This window comes from Podarcis vaucheri, assembly GCF_965113315.1.
Source record: "Podarcis vaucheri genome assembly, chromosome: 2".
Classification (NCBI taxonomy): domain Eukaryota; kingdom Metazoa; phylum Chordata; class Lepidosauria; order Squamata; family Lacertidae; genus Podarcis; species Podarcis vaucheri.
The window spans coordinates 115654980-115673183 of NC_138760.1; the positions used below are offsets into that span (position 1 = coordinate 115654980).

An 18204-nucleotide genomic window follows, 5' to 3' on the forward strand; every position below is an offset into this window, starting at 1 on the left:
CTTGTCGAGGACTGGAATAACCGGCTATTGGCAGCCATCAATGAGGTCGTCTAAGCACCCTCTGTGACCCCATCGAAACCGGGTCCCTTGGTTTACTGAAGAGCTCCAGAAAATGAAGTGGGATGTGAGACAGCTAGAGCAAGTATGGCGACGGACTCGTGACGGAGTTTCAAGAACATCTTATAGGACACTTGTGAAAGCCTATGAGATGGCTGTGAAAGCTGCTAAGAAATCTTACTTCGCAGTTTCCATTGCATCTGCTAGCTCTCGCCTGGCACAACTTTTTAGAATAATTAGGTCGATAACGTCCTTAGGAGGACAACCAAATTTAGGCACAAATTCGACCCATAGTTGTGAGGCATTCGCAAGCTTTTTTGTGGAGAAAGTCCTGTTGCTCCGCCATGACTTCCCTGCCAATTTAGATACATTGACTGAACTGGAGGCCCCTCGACTGTCTTCGGGTCCAGTGTTGGACCATTTTGATCGGATACTCCCTGCTGATGTGGATAGATTCCTCCAAGCTGGTAGGCCCACCACCTGCCTCCTCGATCCGTGCCCGTCTTGGCTGATTAGGGCATGTCCAGATGTCGTGTGGACCCCCCGTTTGAAATTATCAATTTGTCCCTTGGCATGGGGGCATTCCCAAGGGAACTGAAGGAAGCAGTAGTGTGTCTGCTCTTAAAGAAAACGTCACTAGATCCTTTAAACCTATCCAATTACCGCCTAGTTTAAAATCTTCCATATCTGGGTAAGGTAATTGAGAGAGCGGTTGCTGAACAGCTTGATAGGTTTCTGGAGGAAACATCGGCTTTAGATCCATTTCAGTCTGGGTTCCGTCCTGGTTTCGGGACCGAGACTGCTCTGGTTGCCCTAACAGATGATCTCCATAGACAATTGGATCGAGGCGGGTCAGGACTGCTGATTTTTAGATTTGTCAGCAGCCTTTGACATGGTCGATCATGATCTTCTGGACCACCGCCTTGCTGACATGGGGATAGAGGGCATAGCCCGTAAATGGCTGTGCTCTTTTATCTCTGGTCGGGGACATAGGGTGGCGCTAGGGAGGGAGGTGTTGTCACGCCACTCCTTGGTGTGTGGAGTGCCGCAGGGCACAATCCTCGCCCCAATGCTTCTTAACATCTTTATGCACCCCCTTGCCCAGATTATCCGGAACTTTGGGCTGGGCTGTCACCAATATGCTGATGACACTCAGCTCTATCTGCTGATGGATGGCCACACCGACTTGGCCCCGGACACACTGACCAGATGCTTGGAAGCTGTGGCTGGATGGTTTCATGGGAGCCAATTGACACTAAATCCTTTGAAGACAGAGGTCCTATGGCTGGGTCGGGATGGCATGGGAATGAGGGACCAACTCCCTTCTCTTGAGGGGGCCCAATTAGTGCCATTGCCTTCCGTTAAGAGTTTCCATGGAGGTGCAGGTTACAGCAACAGCCAAGGCGACATTTTTCCACCTTTGCCGCATCAAGCAGTTGGCCCCTTACCTTTCCCGCCCCAATCTGGCCACAGTGATCCATGCAATGGTCACCTCCAGGCTTGACTACTGTAATTCGCTCTATGTGGGGCTGCCCTTGAAGCTGTCCCAGATACTCCAGCGGGTGCAGAATGCTACATTGAGGCTCCTCACGGGGTCTCTGCCATGGGAGCATATTCACTCAGTGCTTTTCCAGCAGCACTGGCTCCCGGTGGAGTACAGGGTCAGATTTAAGGTGCTGCTTTTGACCTTTAAAGCCCTTCACAGCCTAGGACCCTTGTACCCACCTTGTACCTACGGGACCGCCTCTCCCGGTATGCCCCACGGAGGACCTTAAGGTCCATAAATAGCAACACCCTAGTGGTCCTGGGCCTTAAGGAAGTTAGATTAGCTTCAACCAGAGCCAGGGCCTTTTCAACACTGGCTCCGACCTGGTGGAAAGCTCTGTCTCATAAGACCAGGGCCCTGCAGGATCTAGTTTCTTTCTGCAGGTAAGACAGAGTTGTTCTGCCTGGCCTTTGGCTTGGAGCCAGTTTGATTCCCTCCCCCTCTTTCTTTTCTCCTGTGATGAGGCTGCGTTTTAATATCTTAATGTTTCAATATTTTAATGTTGTATTTTAACCTTGTTTTTAAGTTGTAGTCATTCAACTTGTTTTTATTATTGCTTGTTAGCAACATGGAGCCCGGCCTTGGCTGGGGAGGGCAGGGTATAAATAAAAAATATTATTATTATTACTATGAACTATGTTCCTCTGCAAACCACTGTTCCAAATCTATACAGTCCTCCTGCTCCTGGGAAGATTCAGAGGGAGGCTCCCACGAATGCGCCTCAGTGCAGCTCTCCTCAGCTGGGTCCCTGGTTAGGTTAGGGTTTAGGGGAGCAAGCATGGGCCTGGCCCTTGGGTGGGGGCGAGGGGAGAAGGGAAGAGAAGTAGAGGGGATGCTTCTTTTTCCACACAAGGCTAGTTCTTGTTTCTCCCAAGGATGCGCCTGTAATCAGTGAGTGTGCATTTAGCAGGAGAGCATCCCTTCGTCTTGTAGCCTAAGATGCTTCTAGAGCCATTAGAGTGAAGCGTGTGTATCACACATGTGCCGTGAGAGGAATGGGGGGGCGGTAAATAACTGTTGGGGTGCTTAAAAGGAGGCCGTTGTTTCATGAGGGGGGCGGGGGGAGGAGAGCCTTAGCGATGCCGAACAGAAAGAGCCAAGCGTGATTATAGGATACATGTGGTTGCTACTCTGACTTTGAAGATGGGCAGTGGGAGTGGCACATGCTTCTGCTAAACGCAGATCTAGGGAAGATTAAGTTAATTGCAACCCTAAACACACTTGGGTCCCATTAGAGAGGATCCTCATGAGGCCGGAGGAACATCGCCCGGCTGTGAGGCGTGAAGGCCACTCCCTGCAAGGCCTTTCCCACCTGGCCTTGGAGGCAGAGCCCAGACTCACCCAGCCCTACTATTAGTAGATAGGTAGCCGTGTTGGTCTGCCATAGTCAAAATAAAAAAAATTCCTTCCAGTAGCACCTTAAAGACCAACTAAGTTAGTTCTTGGTATGAGCTTTCGTGCATGCACACTTCTTCAGCCCTACTATGTTAAATTTGTATTCTGTAGTTGACCTCCTTTGTAATGTTTTATTTTGAAATCTTTAAGATAATGTTTTAGTTTTCTGTTATGTTGCTTTGACAGTATACTCTATATTTCGCTTTTTTCACATTGTTTTATTTATGTTTTACTGATTTAATATGCTTTAACCTGCTTTGAGGTTTTTCTTAAAAATATAAAGAGTATAGAAATTAAACAAATAAATAAATAAATGTATAGAGCAGGGATGTTGGGCAACAACGCTTATAAGCTTCAGCCCATACGGCCAAGGTTGATGGGAGTTGTATTTCAAAAGCTCAGGGGTGGAAAATCTCATGATTCTTACAACTTGTCATCATGAATAATTACAGTGGTACCTCAGGTTAAGTACTTAATTCGTTCCAGAGGTCCGTTCTTAACCTGAAACTGTTCTTAACCTGAAGACCACTTTAGCTAATAGGGCCTCCTGCTGCGCCACCGGAGCATGATTTCTGTTCTTATCCTGAAGCAAAGTTCTTAACCTGAAGCACTATTTCTGGGTTAGCGGAGTGTGTAACCTGAAGCATGTGTAACCCGAGGTACCACTGTATAGATAAAACTTTTGTTGATACAGAGCTCATTTTTAGCTTCTGGGAGCAGCTGGTCACTTCTGCTTTATAAAGAAACCCAAAAATATTGAAACACTTTACATTAAAACCAAATTTCAGAACAGAGACAAACCAAACTTTTTTTAAAAACACACACCCGTTTTTTTTACTTTACAAACCATTATCTTCTCAATCCAAGATTTGCTTTTCATATGTATAAAAATACTTTGTTAGCAAGGGGGTACAGAAATAATAATAAAAAAGCTACAATAAAAGCAGTATCAGCATTTAAAAAGAAATGCTAGTGGATGTTCAAGGCATTGAGTTACAAATGAAGGCAAAGATCCAACCATTGCTAGGTGGAGCCTGGAGACATAATCCTAGAATCAACCCCTGCCCCCCCCCAGCCCGCTTTTGCCTGTAAATGTACTTGATTCTAAGATCACATAAATTATAGTTTTTGTCATTAATTCTGATGGGCAGGGCAAGTTAAAAGTCACCCACCGCTTGGAGATATATTTGGGTTTGAGAGGCAAGTGGTCCACTGCTGGACGGCCATCTTGACCAGAATCTTCCTCAAGGCCTTGTCTTCTTCAGCCCAGGTAGGCCTTGGAATTCAGAATGCTTTGGAACTGACGTGACAGAAGCAAGAGGATGGGCAATGAATTCTGATTGCTTGCTTGGAACAGAAATGTATTTGGAAGACACTGTGCTGAAGAGATATATTTGCAGAAAGCAAAAAAACCTCACAGCCCATTCCACAAATTATCTAGGGTGCTACCTCTTTAAAATAGTTCTTGCTTGTGAATCAAAGTTAAAAATCCTATACTTTAAAAATCCCTTGGGCAGAAGTTCTGTAGCAGAAAATGAATTGAAAAACCCAGTTTTTCTGTGCTTTTTAACAGCTGCAGAATCCTAGTCAGGTTTGCCTGGTGTCCTCTTGGGCAGAAAGGACTGCAGCAGAGTCCATGACAGACAGAGCCACCCCCTGACTGGTTGTAAGTAAAGCCAGCTAGCGGGTGGGGAATGGATGGGGGCAGACTGAGGTTACTAGGGCAGTGCCCCACTGATTCCACAGGACCTAGCTTTGCCGGAACATTTTGTCTGTTGACCTACCTGCCTGCTGTCTGCAGTTGTAAATCATAAAAAAGCCTCCCACAAACAACAACAACCTGACCACCTCACCTAAATTCCAGTTGGTTATCAGTGACTCATTGTTCTTCTTAGCACTAGTGGGGGGGACTTTTGGGGCCCAATATATCCCTTTAAGCCTATGCAGCAGGTATGGGGCATCCACAGCCCTCCAGATGTTGATGGCAGCTGAAGTCCACCAACTTCTGGAGGCCCATAGGCTTTCCCCACCCCTGCTCTAGAGACTTCCCTCCAAGGAACTTGGGGTTGAATTCTGCCATCTTTGGAGTTCCACCTCTTTACTCAAGGATTCCAACCTACTGGACCATGTGGGATCACCATATAGAACTCCTTATATGTGTTTTAAGAGTTGTAGCAAAGTAGGCCTGCTGGAAGCCAGAACTCTTAGGTCCTATTTATAGACCACTCAAGTCCCGAGTGTGTAAAAGCAAAAAGATCTACAAGGCACATTGCAACGTTCAGTGCTTAGCATGGGAGAGTGCAAGGTACAAGGCTCTCAGGCCCCAATATACTAGGACACCAGCACCCGCATATAAAATGGGGGCCACACCGGTTCAGTTCTTAAGGACGGAGGGGCCATTCTGAGCCAGCAGATCCCCATAGGCTGCCTCCTCACGGGAGAAGATCTGGAACTTCTTGTCCAGCTGAGCTCGCAGGTAGAGGTAGTCTTGCTGGTCAAGGTTGTGGGCGCAGGTGATGTAGGCTGTGAAGAGCAATGCGAGGAGCAGGCGGTCAAGAGAAAGGCAGGGAACGGCCCACAGGATGAGGAGAAACTCCAGGTACACAGGGTGACGAAGGTGGGAGAAGAGGCGGGTGGCACTTGTGGACTTCACGGCCAAAGGGTCCCCCATGCCCAGGCAGTGATAGTAAACCTACGGAACGAGAGAAACACCCATTTGCACCGCAGATGCCCAAATCTTTTGGGGAAACAAGACACCATTTTAGACCTGTGTACACATTGGGCCTCTACATATTCACTAAGGGGGAATGTGAGATCTGCTTTTGTTTGTTGTCTGGACTGCTGAGGCAGCACTAGGTGCTTCTGTGGTCTCTGCCTTGACGAAAAATCCCTCAGAATTCCAGAGATGGAAACAAGAGAATGTCCCTACCAGAGAGGAATGGCAAATTAAACTGCTGGACTATGCCGAAATGGCAAAACTGACCCTTATGCTCAGGAACCAAGAAGACCATAACTTTAAGAAAGGATGGGGGAAATTTATAATTTATCTTGGAGACCACTGTAAACAGATGAAAACATTAGCAGGATTGCAGTAACACTCGTAGCAAGTACTATGGACCTATATAAAATATGGACTATTGAAAGAGATGCAGTAGAAAAGGTTTAATAATAGAACCCACGGAGGGGAAGGTGGGAAGTTCAGAGATTCTGAGGAATCTCCAAATGTGGATGTGTGTAGCTGTATTGTATCTTATAGTTTTAAAATAAAAAAATTATTTAAAAATATATAAATCCCTCAGAATTCATCCAAATCCAATGCACCCCCCTAACTACTATCACTGTAAAGCCAGAGTACATTAAGAACTTCCAAGAGAGAGGTCATGGCTTCCAAATTTGCTTCAACCCTGGGACCTCTCTTTTTAGAAATATTTTACAGCAGGAGGAAATATCTTCTATCACCCTCATTGGTTGGTTCATTCAGCCTCGCTGAGCTCAGCCACCAAATACCGGATGGTGGCCTCTCTAGATGGGAAAAGGGACGCTGCGCGGTACCTGTTTGACCCCCATCAGCTCTGCGTAGTCAAAGATGAGGAGGATGCTAAAGATGACCAGCCAAGCAATGAAGTGGAGGATGAAGCAGATGAGAGGGACCCAAGTGACCCACGGCTCCCTGCTCGTATTCCAGAGCACAGGAGCATCCTGCACAGGCTGCCAGAACCTCATCAGCAGCTAGGTGGGAAGGAAAAGGCGCATTAGATAAAAGTAGATTGTCCTGCAGGCACACGTCTAATGTGGCTGCATTTTGGGACTCCAAAACTGTGATCACATTGTAGAAAATCCGCTGGCCCTGCAGGCATTAGCCAAATCATACAAATCATATCCATACTGGGTTGTTTTTTTAAATTGTGCAAGATTCTAGCCCTCATCATTGCAATGATGCATTTTGCTTCACAACATAATGAAGGCTATGCTGAGTTAACGGTGTGAGTTTGGGAGGTCCGTTCTCAAAATAAACTGTACTAAGGAGTACTATGCTGAAATTGGGGGGATTTGCTTTGGCAATAACAATTCCATGAAAGTGCAGAGTGTGAAATCTAAACGGCATCATGCCAGGAAGATTTTTTCTGCATTTTGAGTTTAGCGTTTCTGACTTGGCTAAGAATTCACTCTGAGTTGCTCTGTTATCTTGCCTGTGGGACTTCTTCCTCCCCTTCAGTCCTCTCCCCCCATTTTGCTGCCCCAAATTGATACCCCTACCTGGAGAGTCAGCGCTGTGCAGAAGACATAGAAAGATCTCTGTAGAACTCCAAAGCAACTTCTGGTCCAGTGTTTGACTTGCTGAGTGGCCATGAGGCTGTGCTGCAGGATGAAGAGGACAATTAAGCCCACGTCCACAATTAGTGGCCGCAGAATCTTGGGATCCCTCAGGGCAGCTTCCCATTGAAGATTAGGAGCAGCATCTGCAAAGAAAAGAGGTTCAGTCAAAATGAGGCCTAGTGCATCCTTCCACAAACTGGTGTTCTCTGGATAGCTCAGTTGGTTAGAGTGTGGTGCCGATAGTGCACCCGTAAGGGACAGCTGCATATTCCTGCATTGCAGGGGAATTGGACCAAATGATTCTCAGGGTCCCTTCGAACTCTATAATTCTGTAATCTCAGATCCTGTTATTTATGACATGTTGGACTCCAACACCCATCAGTCCCAGCCAGCAGGGATGGTGAGAGTCGTACTTCAAAACTTGTGGATGATAGCAGGTTGGGGAAGGCTCTCTTAAAGTATTGGGAAGCTTCTGGATTGAATGGCCTTAACATACAGAGCAGGAAGTAGAACATACAGACATTTTTATCCAATCATCTTTAACGACATCATGGGATATTATTACCAAACCATATTGTTCACATACTAATAGCATGGGGGGAGGAGGGGAGCCAGACCACATCTTTAGCCCTGCCTGCCTTTCACAACAAGGCGCCACATTTATTTCTGCTTGTTGGAAAATGCCCAGGGCAAGACGCAAACTTCCAACAGGAACCATTGCAACATAAAATCACAGTGTTAAAAGCATCTTATCTAAGATCTAGGAATTCCTATCATTTGACTTTCTCAGTTTCAAAGTGGCTGCTTTAGAGTTTCAGCCTCCTGCCACTCGCCTGGGCGTCTTCAGGATCCAAACCAAAAATAAAAGGAAGGGATGAACGGGCAATTTTTCACACCTCTTGGCATGCTGCTGAACTACAACTCCCGTCATCCCTCAGCACTGCCCATGCTGCCCTGGACCCGATACAGAGCCCCACACCTGGGGGGCCGCCGGATCCCTGCTCCTCCGCCCAAAGACCGCGCACCTCGCACCCCTTTGCAACCCCAAGCACTCATTCCCTCCTCCGCAAGGCCCCTCCATTTCTCTCCCGCCCCTACGCCCCCGCACCGGTTCTGTGCTGGGCAGCCCCCGTCCCCGGCTGCAGGAACAGAGCGCGGAAGGAGACGAAGCGGATCAGCTCCACGCCGGTCCCGAAGGTGAACAGGAAGCTGCCCAGCGCCGGGACCATCATCAGGAGCTGAAGAGCAGCCATGGCGGGCAAATTGCGCTTCTCCCGCCGCCTGGAGGAACCGCCCTGCGGAGAGGAGGGGCTCCCTCCGGAATCCCCACGCCCTCCCGCTACGTCACAAGCGCGTAATGGGGGGGAAATTCCTCCCTATCAGGAGCGGGATGGAGAAGGGGGTCTTCTCCCTTTGCCGAGTGACATCACACGCTGGGAAGGGGCTCTCGTCGAGGGATTCCTCCTTCACGTCGTGACATCACGAAGAACTCTTGGGGGGCTTTGACGTCATACAGGATCTAGGGAGCAGAACCTCCCCGCCCGCCGAAATATTCCTCCCCGTGGCAGAGGAACAAGTAAGTGTTGTCCCCCCAACCCACCCCCCAACCCCAGCTCCCTCGAGCCTTGTAAGGAATCAGCGCCTGCTCTTTTCATCCAGGGGCCTCGACGCAGCTCTCGTTCTTCCATCCCCACGTTGGGCAAAAGATTCCTGCATTGCAGGGGGTTGGACTAGATGACCCTGGTGACCCCTGATAACTTTGTGATTCTTTGATCCGGACCAAGAACGACGGCAAACCGCAACGAAGAAAGCAGAAAGCGGATTCTAAGCGCAGCACCGCGGAGGAGGGGCTAAGAATGCCACCGTTCTCACCTTGCCTGCTCACAAGTGAGCGCAATGGAATCCGCTCTCAGGTAAGCCTGCGTAGGTGGCTAGGATCCCAGTCTCATGTGCCTTAGGGTAAGTAGCATCTAACACAGGGGGTCTTACTTATGAGTAGGCATGTATAGGATTGCACAGTGAAACAAACGCCGCCACCCCCCACCGCCTGGCATGCGAATGTAGGGATGTGACATTTTGGGGTCGCCTTCCTTTTTCAATCCAAACATAATTAATAAAACAGGTTATAAATCATAAACAGTGGTGGAGCTTCGTGTGTGTGTATGTGTGCGGGGAGAGCAAGCGGGGCTGGGGCTGGCACGTGTCCTAGGGGCATGGCACGCCACCTATGGTGGTGGTGGGGAGCCGCGATGGCACCCCACTGGGATCGCACTGCTGGGGGTTGTGCGCTCCCCCCCCCACTCTTCTTCCTCCGCCAGCGGTCATAAACACAACAGAACAAAGTAATTAAACGGTGGTGCTGTGGTCTAAACCACAGAGCCTAGGGCTTGCCAATCAGAAAGTTGGCGGTTCAAATCCCCATGACAGGGTGAGCTCCCGTTGTCCGGTCCCTGCTCCTTCCAACCTAGCAGTTCGAAATCATGCCAGTGCAAGTAGATCAATAGGTACCGCTCTGGCGGGAAGGTAAACGGCATTTCCATGTGCTGCTCTGGTTTCGCCAGAGGCGTTTTAGTCTTGCTGGCCACATGACCTGGAAGCTATCTGCGGACAAACGCTGGCTCCCTCAGCCAGTATAGCGAGATGAGCACCGCAACCCAGGTTAGGGGTCCCTTTACCTTTACAGTGTCCACACATTAAACATCAAATGCCATAGGTTAAAATCCTAAACCCTTAAAATGTAAAGTAGCAGCAATAAAACATTGCCCCCATGTATTCCATTTATTAAAAGCGGGGATTAAAGGGGGGGGACCAAGTTTTGTTCCGATAGCTATAAATAAGCAGAGGAGGAGGTCTGGTGAACTCCTGAGGACGATGATTGTTAAAGAGTGTGACAGCTGATTAATTCATCCAAAATTTAAAAACCATCGCCTACTGTGTCAGGGAGAAGATGTGCAACTGTAGGGCTGGTAAATGGCACTGCAATCTTATTATACATGTCTACTCAGGAGTAAATCCTATTGCGTTGGTCCAGGAGGCTTGCTCCTGGTGCAGCTTGACATACCCAAGGGCTTTGAATCTGCTTTTAACAGGGCTCAGCGAGATTTTTAGGCCTGTGTGCAAGTTTGGATTTTTGATCAAGTTCTTCCAAATCAGCCCTGCAGCCCTCAGGTGAAAAGAGAGAAACTGCCCACCTGTCAAGTTTCACCCTGCAGGAACAGGGAAGAAAAGGATGAAGACTCCTGGGCAGAAAAGGTTCCCCAACCCTGCTGTAGATTAAAGCAGAGTTAGGGAAGGAAGGAAGCCTCCCCCCTCCCCCCCCGGACACCTCGCGTTTGCCTTGCATTGTCTTTTTAATTTTTTTAAAATATACTTTTCAAATTTATACATTTCATTAATTTTACAATCATTTTAACATTTGGAAGTTTGACTTCTTTCCCCCTCTTTCTGCAGTTCCTTAAATTTATTTTTTATATCTTCTGCATATCCAAATTCATTTAATTTGCTCATTTAATTATCTACTTTAAATATATACTCTTATGAAAAGTGCAGGTTATTACAATGCCAATGTTTTTATCTGTTTGCAATTTATCTGTAAATATTCAATCAACCATTTCCATTCTTTTATAAAAAGTTTGTCATCCTGATTTCTTATTCTTCCGGTAAGTTTCACAATTTCTGCATATTCTGTAAATTTTTTTATCCAAAAACTTCTGCTTCTTTCCATTTTTGGGCCAGCAGAATTCTTGCTGCTGTAGTCACATACATAAATAAATTTCTACATAATTTAGGCAGTTCTGTCCCTATAATTATTTTGGGAATTATAGGGAATTTGGGAACTTTGGCTTGCAGTGTCATTGGCCAATATTAGAGGAGAAGGAGAAGAATACACTGGTACTTCGGGTTACATACGCTTCAGGTTACAGACTCCACTAACCCAGAAATAGTACCTCGGGTTAAGAACTTTGCTTCGGATGAGAACAGAAATTGTGCTCCGGTGGTGCAGCAGCAGCAGCAGCAGGAGGCCCCATTAGCTAAAGTGGTGCTTCAGGTTAAGAACAGTTTCAGGTTAAGTACGGACCTCCAGAACGAATTAAGTACTTAACCCGAGGTACCACTGTACCTGGGTCAGTATTGTTTACACCAGGTATCTTTACAGACCCAGGAACCATTTTTAATGCAAACATACATTCGGGGACCCATTTCTTAACCTTTCACCACAAATTTGCACGGTGGTAGTGCTCCTGTTGCAACCCACCTTGGATCAGGTGACGAACCCACTAGTTGAAAAGCAGTGGTCTACTCTGGCTTCATCCCAGCTAGATGTATAAAGGATGCTCTTGCCACCAGGTGGCAGTTCTTAAGTCCCCATGAAGGAAAACATTTTTGCTTTCCTTGCACTTCCTGTTCTGGTGAGGCCAATAAGTGGATCCTCAATGCCTATCCATTGCTTCAGTCAGTCCCTGGAGACTGAATCATCTGGTGAACCTATCATGGCTCATGCTTCAAAGGAACAGTTAATTCCACAGGTGCACAGCACCACATGCCAAAGCTGCCATTAGCACATTTAAAAAATAAATAAATCGTTATTGAACGAGAAAAACCTTAAAATACATACAATAGCGACGTAAAAACATTCACTAGATTGTAGAGATTGTAAAGAGTATAGACAGAAAAAAGAACAGACGAAAGAAAAAAGAAAGAGAAATAAGAGTTTGAATAGAAAAAGAACATAATTATATCTGATATGCGAATCAGCAAAGAAAGGGAACTTCCAACTACACCCATTGTACTGATTTACAATTAAACTATTATTTACACAGTTATATAAAGTTGTTTTTCTTTGACTTAATTTAACATTTCCCAACAAATGCTTTATTTTGCATGGCTCATTCAATATCAGCCAGGAAGCTTTTATTAGCACATTTTTATGGTTGGTCTTGGTGTTTCGTGGGTCAGGATTTTGCAAGTAAAAAATCAAACAAACCGAAAAGGCAAAGACAAACACTAAGTTATTGCAGAGACGCGGGTGGCGCTGTGGGTTAAACCACAGAGCCTAGGACTTGCCAATCAGAAGATCGGTGGTTCGAATCCCCGCAACGGGGTGAGCTCCCGCTGCTCGGTCCCTGCTCCTGCCAAACTAGCAGTTCAAAAGCACGTCAAAGTGCAAGTAGATAAAGGTAAACACCGTTTCCGTGCGCTGCTCTGGTTCGCCAGAAGCGGCTTTGTCATGCGGGCCACATGACCCAGAAGCTGTACGCCGGCTCCCTCGGCCAATAAAGCGAGATGAGCTCCACAACCCAGGAGTCGGCCACGACTGGACCTAATGGTCAGGGGTCCTTTTACCTTTATTGCAACTGTGATTAGTGATCAAATTGTAAAGACAGAGAAAGGGTGTGTGTGCCATGGTTCACACATACTGACCTGTCACTCCTCTTTCCTGAATGCCGGATATTTATTGAGGTGTCTCATTCATTCATAGGGAATGAGGGTGAAGCAAGGTTTAAAAGCGCATGCCAAAGAGCATCACATGGCCTTCTGTGGGAGCCCCCAAGTTGTGCCTGGCACCTTCATTGTACAGCTTTTGGCTAGTGCTGAATATGTGGCTCTTCATCCTAAATTTTGACACCTGAATTCTAAAGCTGGGAGGGAACCCAAAGGTCATCTTGCTCATCCCACTGCAATGCAGGAATCTTTTGCCCAATGTGGGGCTCGAACCCACAACTCTGAGATTAATGCTCTATCGTGCTCTGCCAACTGAGCTATCCTTACTGAGGTGTGTGTTTTTAGGACCCTCCTTGTTTCTGTGTTTGTATGTTGTTTTAAATATTATATTTTAATTGTTGTATCCCGCCCTGGGACCTTGTAGTTAATAATACTAATAAACCAAACTGCAGCGGAACAAAAACAGCACTGATTGCGATGGTTATAGGTTGCAGCAGAATTTGCTGCCGTCTTACATCCCTGGTGGTGGCTGGTGTCAGCTTCGCCTTTGAGCCAGTGCCAACGACTGGGCTCAACCTCTTCAGCCCCAACTGGGCCAGGCGAGCTGGGAAAGCACTCCCAGAGACCTTCCACTGCAGGGAGCAGGTCTAAGTGCTGTGGACTCACAACTCAGAGCTGTGAGCACCAAACTCAGTTCCAAAAGTCAGCGGAGCACAGCAGAGCATGAACCACATGGATGAGAGCTCTGAAGTATAAGTTCTTTTATTCTCTACAGCTACTGCATAAACTAAAGACTAATTGGAGACGCTGGACTGCATGAGTGTTACAGCTGCTTGAGCAGCGACCTTATCTATATACAGATAACACTCAGACTCCCTTTGAAGTCAGGCTGGAGCGGAAGAAGCGCTGAGCAAAATCTGCCCCCTCCTTTCTGAAACATTGTCAGCAGATTCTTGCAATGAGAGGGGTGAAACATCCTCAGCTGGACCTATAGGCTAGACTGTGCTGGGGTGTGTGTGGGGGGGGGGGGTTTCCTCTGATGTCTGGCACATGCCCTGTTAAGATCAGATACTCTTTTGGTCCTTCAAGACCTGTCAGAGGCCACCATCCAGACAAAAGGAAGCATGTTTCAAGTTTCATTGATGTCCAAATCTCTCCCATTGAAATAAATGGGCTGAAATTATACAAATTCAGAACCAAGTGCAGAAGGCAGAGGCAAAGGATTCTGGTGGCGAAGTTAACTTCTTTTCAGCCTGAATTTATTATAGGCTGTTTCTGGTGGACGCTTGCATGCATGAGGAAGACTCTGCCATGAATCAAAGGGAGGCACCATTTGTGAATCTTTACTCACAAGTATCCATATAAGTGCTCTGATGTTTCAGAGCTTGCATTCCTTTGGGATAAGGAATGCACTTCCTTATCCATTAAACAGATAATAATCTATCTGATGAATATTGTACGTGTTGGTTGGCTAATTGAGCTCATCAAAGAACATCACTCTAAAAATGCAACTAATCTGTTCTAATGTGGGAGGCTTTGAATCGCAATTATCTGTCCTTGGAATTGTGGGGTTTTAACTTTCAGCAGTTGTTTGCTTCAGCTTGTGATAAGGAAAGTACCAGTAATCCTTTACTGCAAAAATAAAAATTAGAACCTTAGAATTGTAGAATTGGAAGGGATCACGGTTAACCCTTTGTTGTTGTTGTTTAGTCATTTAGTTGTGTCCAACTCTTCATGACCCCGTGGACCAGAGCACGCCAGGCACTCCTGTCTTCCACTGCCTCCCACAGTTTGGTCAAACTCATGTTGGTAGCTTCAAGAACACTGTCCAACCATCTTGTCCTCTGCCGTCCCCTTCTCCTTGTGCCCTCCATCTTTCCCAACATCAGGGTCTTTTCCAGGGAGTCTTCTCTTCTCATGAGGTGGCCAAAGTATTGGAGCCCCAGCTTCAGGATCTGTCCTTCCAGTGAGCACTCAGGGCTGATTTCCTTAAGGCTAACCCTTACATGATCGCTAAACATCCATTAGATTTCACTTGATTTCAAAAGTGGCTCAAAGCTCAAAGATGATATAGTAATTAACAGGGAAACAGAATAAACAATTGTATGAATGAGGCCTAACTCTCACTGATTTCAACACGGTTTTCTTCCAAATGTGCTGAGCTTTGCATCTGTGTACTTCCATTGCTTGCATGCTTACTCAATACGTAATATCTACTGAATGCACTGAGACTGACTGCCAGGTAAGGACTGTAGCCTTAGATGTCCTAAATGTCTGGCTAGTTCTTAGCTGTTATTATTTGTTACATCTGAGTCCTGCCCTTTCCCCAGTGATGCCATTCTAACACCCCAACAATTCTTTGAGGTAGGCTATCGTGGGATACTGTGACTCGCCAAAGCAAAAACTCAGAAATCTTTGAATTTAGGATTGCTGACGTTCTAATGCAATGCATTTTTTGATAACATCGCCTAACTTGCCATACATCCAGGTTTTCCAGGACATTTTGCCGATTCAGCAAAAATCCGCTCGGATGCCATTTTAGCAGCCAGATTCCCTGGTGGCTCAGTTTGGGGGCAGCTCGGGGGCCAGTTAAATGGCCTCCGTGGGCCACTTCCGGCCCATGGGCCTTAGGTTGCCTACCCCTGGTCTAATCTCTGTGTGCATAAATCAGAATAAATGCTCAGTAAAGAGATGGTCTGGAAGCTCCGCTCAATTCCTTCTCTCACTCATCGCCAAGAGTTTGAGGGAGGGTGTTGACAAGCTGAAATAGATCCAGAGGAGGGTGAAAAAGACTGTCAGTGGTCCAAATGTATACATACCATACATTTAATGCACACACCCCAAAGAAACATGGGAACTATAGTTTCAGGGTGCTGGGAATTATAGCTCTGAGAGGGGTAAGCCTTCAGAATTAATTTTTTTTGGAGGGGTGCTTTAAGTGTTTGGTGTGTAAGCAGGCAAAGTCCTCTGAGGAAGGTTGAAGGAGAAGAAGTGTTTGGATTTGATATCCCGCTTTATCACTACCCGAAGGAGTCTCAAAGCGGTTCACATTCTCCTTTCCCTTCCTCCCCCACAACAAACACTCTGTGAGGTGAGTGGAGCTGAGAGACTTCAGAGAAGTGTGACTGGCCCAAGGTCACTCACAGCTGCATGTGGAGGAGCGGAGATGTGAACCCGGTTCACCAGATTACAAGACTACCACTCCTAACCACTACACCACACGGGCTCTCAGTATGGAGTTGGGTGTTTGGAGAAGAGACAGTTAAGAGGTGATCGGTTTTTGTTTTTAAGTTCTGACACATAGATGAGGAAGCAAGTTAGTTTGGGATCTTAGTCAATGGGTTCAAATTACAAGACAGGGGATTTTGATGGAACATTAAGAAAAGATACCTGATTATACGAGCTGTGCAGCATTGGAACTGGCTGTTCCAGAAAGTGATGGATGTTCCTGCATTGGAAGTGTTTATGAAGAGGCTAAGTGGCCATCTCTGGGGGATGCTATAGTAATGAATTGTTAGTTGCAAAGGGGAAAAAATAGGCTTAAAAAACTAGGATAATTCCTGGATGCCAAGATCCAAATTTGGGATGCAAGTACTTTTGGGTGAGGGAACCCACAGAGATCTAAAATCACACAACATGCAGTAAAGCAAAGCATAGAAATATAGATCTTTAAAATATACCGTACTAAGTTCCAAAATCCCCCACTAGTGTAAGCATAGAAAAAGATCACACGTTTGGTAAGTTAAAAATGATTTACTTACAAACTCTCCAAAGGTCAGATTCATGTGCTTTTCCATACAGCAGTCAGAAAAAGTTGCACAGGCAGTAAAACTTGGCTTAGTTACAGTGGTGAAAGTTCCTAAATTATGGGTATAGGAAGACAAGAATAGCTTGTAAGAGCTATGTGGATAAGTTGCAGCAACCAGCCTAGCCTCTTCACCGAGGCTGAGCTTTTCTGGTAGACTCAGGGGGAACAAAGCCTTGATTACCTAGTCCCCCCCAAGGTGAGCTAAGCCAGTCAGGACAGCTTACTCTATGCTTTTAACCACCTCATCCTGCATTATTTAACTTCAGCATGTTGGTTATATGAGACTGGTTATCCTACAACATGAATCTCCAGTAACTGGCACTCAGAGGCATACTATCACCAGGGGAAGTAGAACATAGCCACTGTGTCTGTTGATAGGCTTATCCCCCATTAAGTTGTGTAATCCTCTTTGGACGAGATCAGGGTTCCCACCAGTGGTATACAAACTTAATTCAAGTCCTACCAAAATAGCTAAAATGTGTAAGACAAAAACAAATCTGTGCTGGAGGTGTGGTAAAACAGAGGGGACACTTATACAGTGGTACCTCGGGTTACATATGCTTCAGGTTACATACGCTTCAGGTTACAGACTCCGCTAACCCAGAAATAGTACCTTGGGTTAAGAACTTTGCTTCAGGATGAGAACAGAAATCGTGCTCCGGCGGCGCGGCAGCAGCAAGAGGTCCCATTAGCTAAAGTGGTGCTTCAGGTTAAGAACAGTTTCAGGTTAAGAACGGACCTCCGGAACGAATTAAGTACTTAACCCGAGACACCACTGTACATGTTTGGTGGACCTGAGAAAAAACCAAAAGCTTCTGGAACACAGTATATGATGAGCTTTAAAAAATGTTTAAGTATAACTTTATGAAAAATACAGAAGCTTTTCTACTAGAGATAACGGACACAGGTATAGCAAGAGTAGACCAGAAAATATTCCTCTATGCCACAGGAACGGCAAGGATCCTAACTGCTAAAAACTGGAAAAAAGAAATTGTGCCAACAAAAAAGGAATGGCAAGACAAACTGTTAGGGTATATTGAACTGGCTAGATTAACAGAGGCAATTAGAGATCACACCAGACAAGAGTTTCAAAAAGCACGGGGGAAATGCAGAGAATACTTCACAAAACAGTGCCCTAAAATACATACCTGGACTTGTTTTGATTAATGTCTGCAGGAGACTTTGTGGATATTTAAGTTATAATTAGAAAAATCTAATCAACTTTTGGAAAAAACCAAAGTTGTGAGTCCTCGATTCCTTCCATCTCCTCTTTGGGAGGAAAAGAATGAGTACGAGCAATGGGTTTTGCACAGGCATAGGCAAACTCGGCCCTCCAGATGTTTTGGGACTACAATTCCCATCATCCCTGACCACTGGTCCTGCTAGCTAGGGATCATGGGAGTTGTAGGCCAAAAACATCTGGATGGCCAAGTTTGTCTATGCCTGCGTAAGCTACTGAAGGTAATGGGGCCCTTTATATGCCCAGCTGTCCTTTGTCAACAACAAATTGTTGTTTTTTGTGTTGAATATATGCTATATGGAAATTCATAGGAGCCTACACAACACAAAACACTGTTGCTGTATGTAAGGTAAAGGTAAAGGGACCCCTGACCATTAGGTCCAGTCGTGGCCGACTCTG

At 46.1% G+C, this 18204-nt stretch overlaps 1 protein-coding gene and 2 long non-coding RNA genes across 4 annotated transcripts in view; 1 reads left to right on the forward strand and 2 right to left on the reverse strand.

Annotated features, from left to right (window-relative positions):
- Positions 1-8638, reverse strand: part of NRM (nurim) — a 143494-nt gene extending 134856 nt beyond the window's left edge. The window contains exons 1-4 of one of the 2 annotated variants that reach the window (XR_014216072.1): positions 8424-8638; positions 7256-7458; positions 6551-6727; positions 4839-5690 (exon numbers count right to left, since the gene is read on the reverse strand). Coding sequence is in view for 1 of the 2 variants with exons in the window: in XM_082210641.1 (XP_082066767.1) it covers positions 5373-5690; positions 6551-6727; positions 7256-7458; positions 8424-8568 (843 nt within the window). In the remaining variant the exon portion in view is untranslated. Of the gene's footprint in view, positions 1-4559; positions 5691-6550; positions 6728-7255; positions 7459-8423 lie in introns of those variants that run through there. The other variant, XM_082210641.1, reaches the window with a different exon arrangement.
- The window catches only part of LOC309525433, an 85899-nt gene that overhangs the window by 49800 nt on the left and 17895 nt on the right, over positions 1-18204 (reverse strand). The window contains exon 2 of the long non-coding RNA XR_014216276.1: positions 11211-16616. This is a non-coding gene — a long non-coding RNA (uncharacterized lncRNA). The remainder of the gene's footprint in view (positions 1-11210; positions 16617-18204) is intronic.
- On the forward strand, positions 8761-14216 carry LOC309525410. The gene is made up of 2 exons (XR_014216244.1): positions 8761-9228; positions 13533-14216. It is a non-coding gene; the product is annotated as an uncharacterized lncRNA (long non-coding RNA).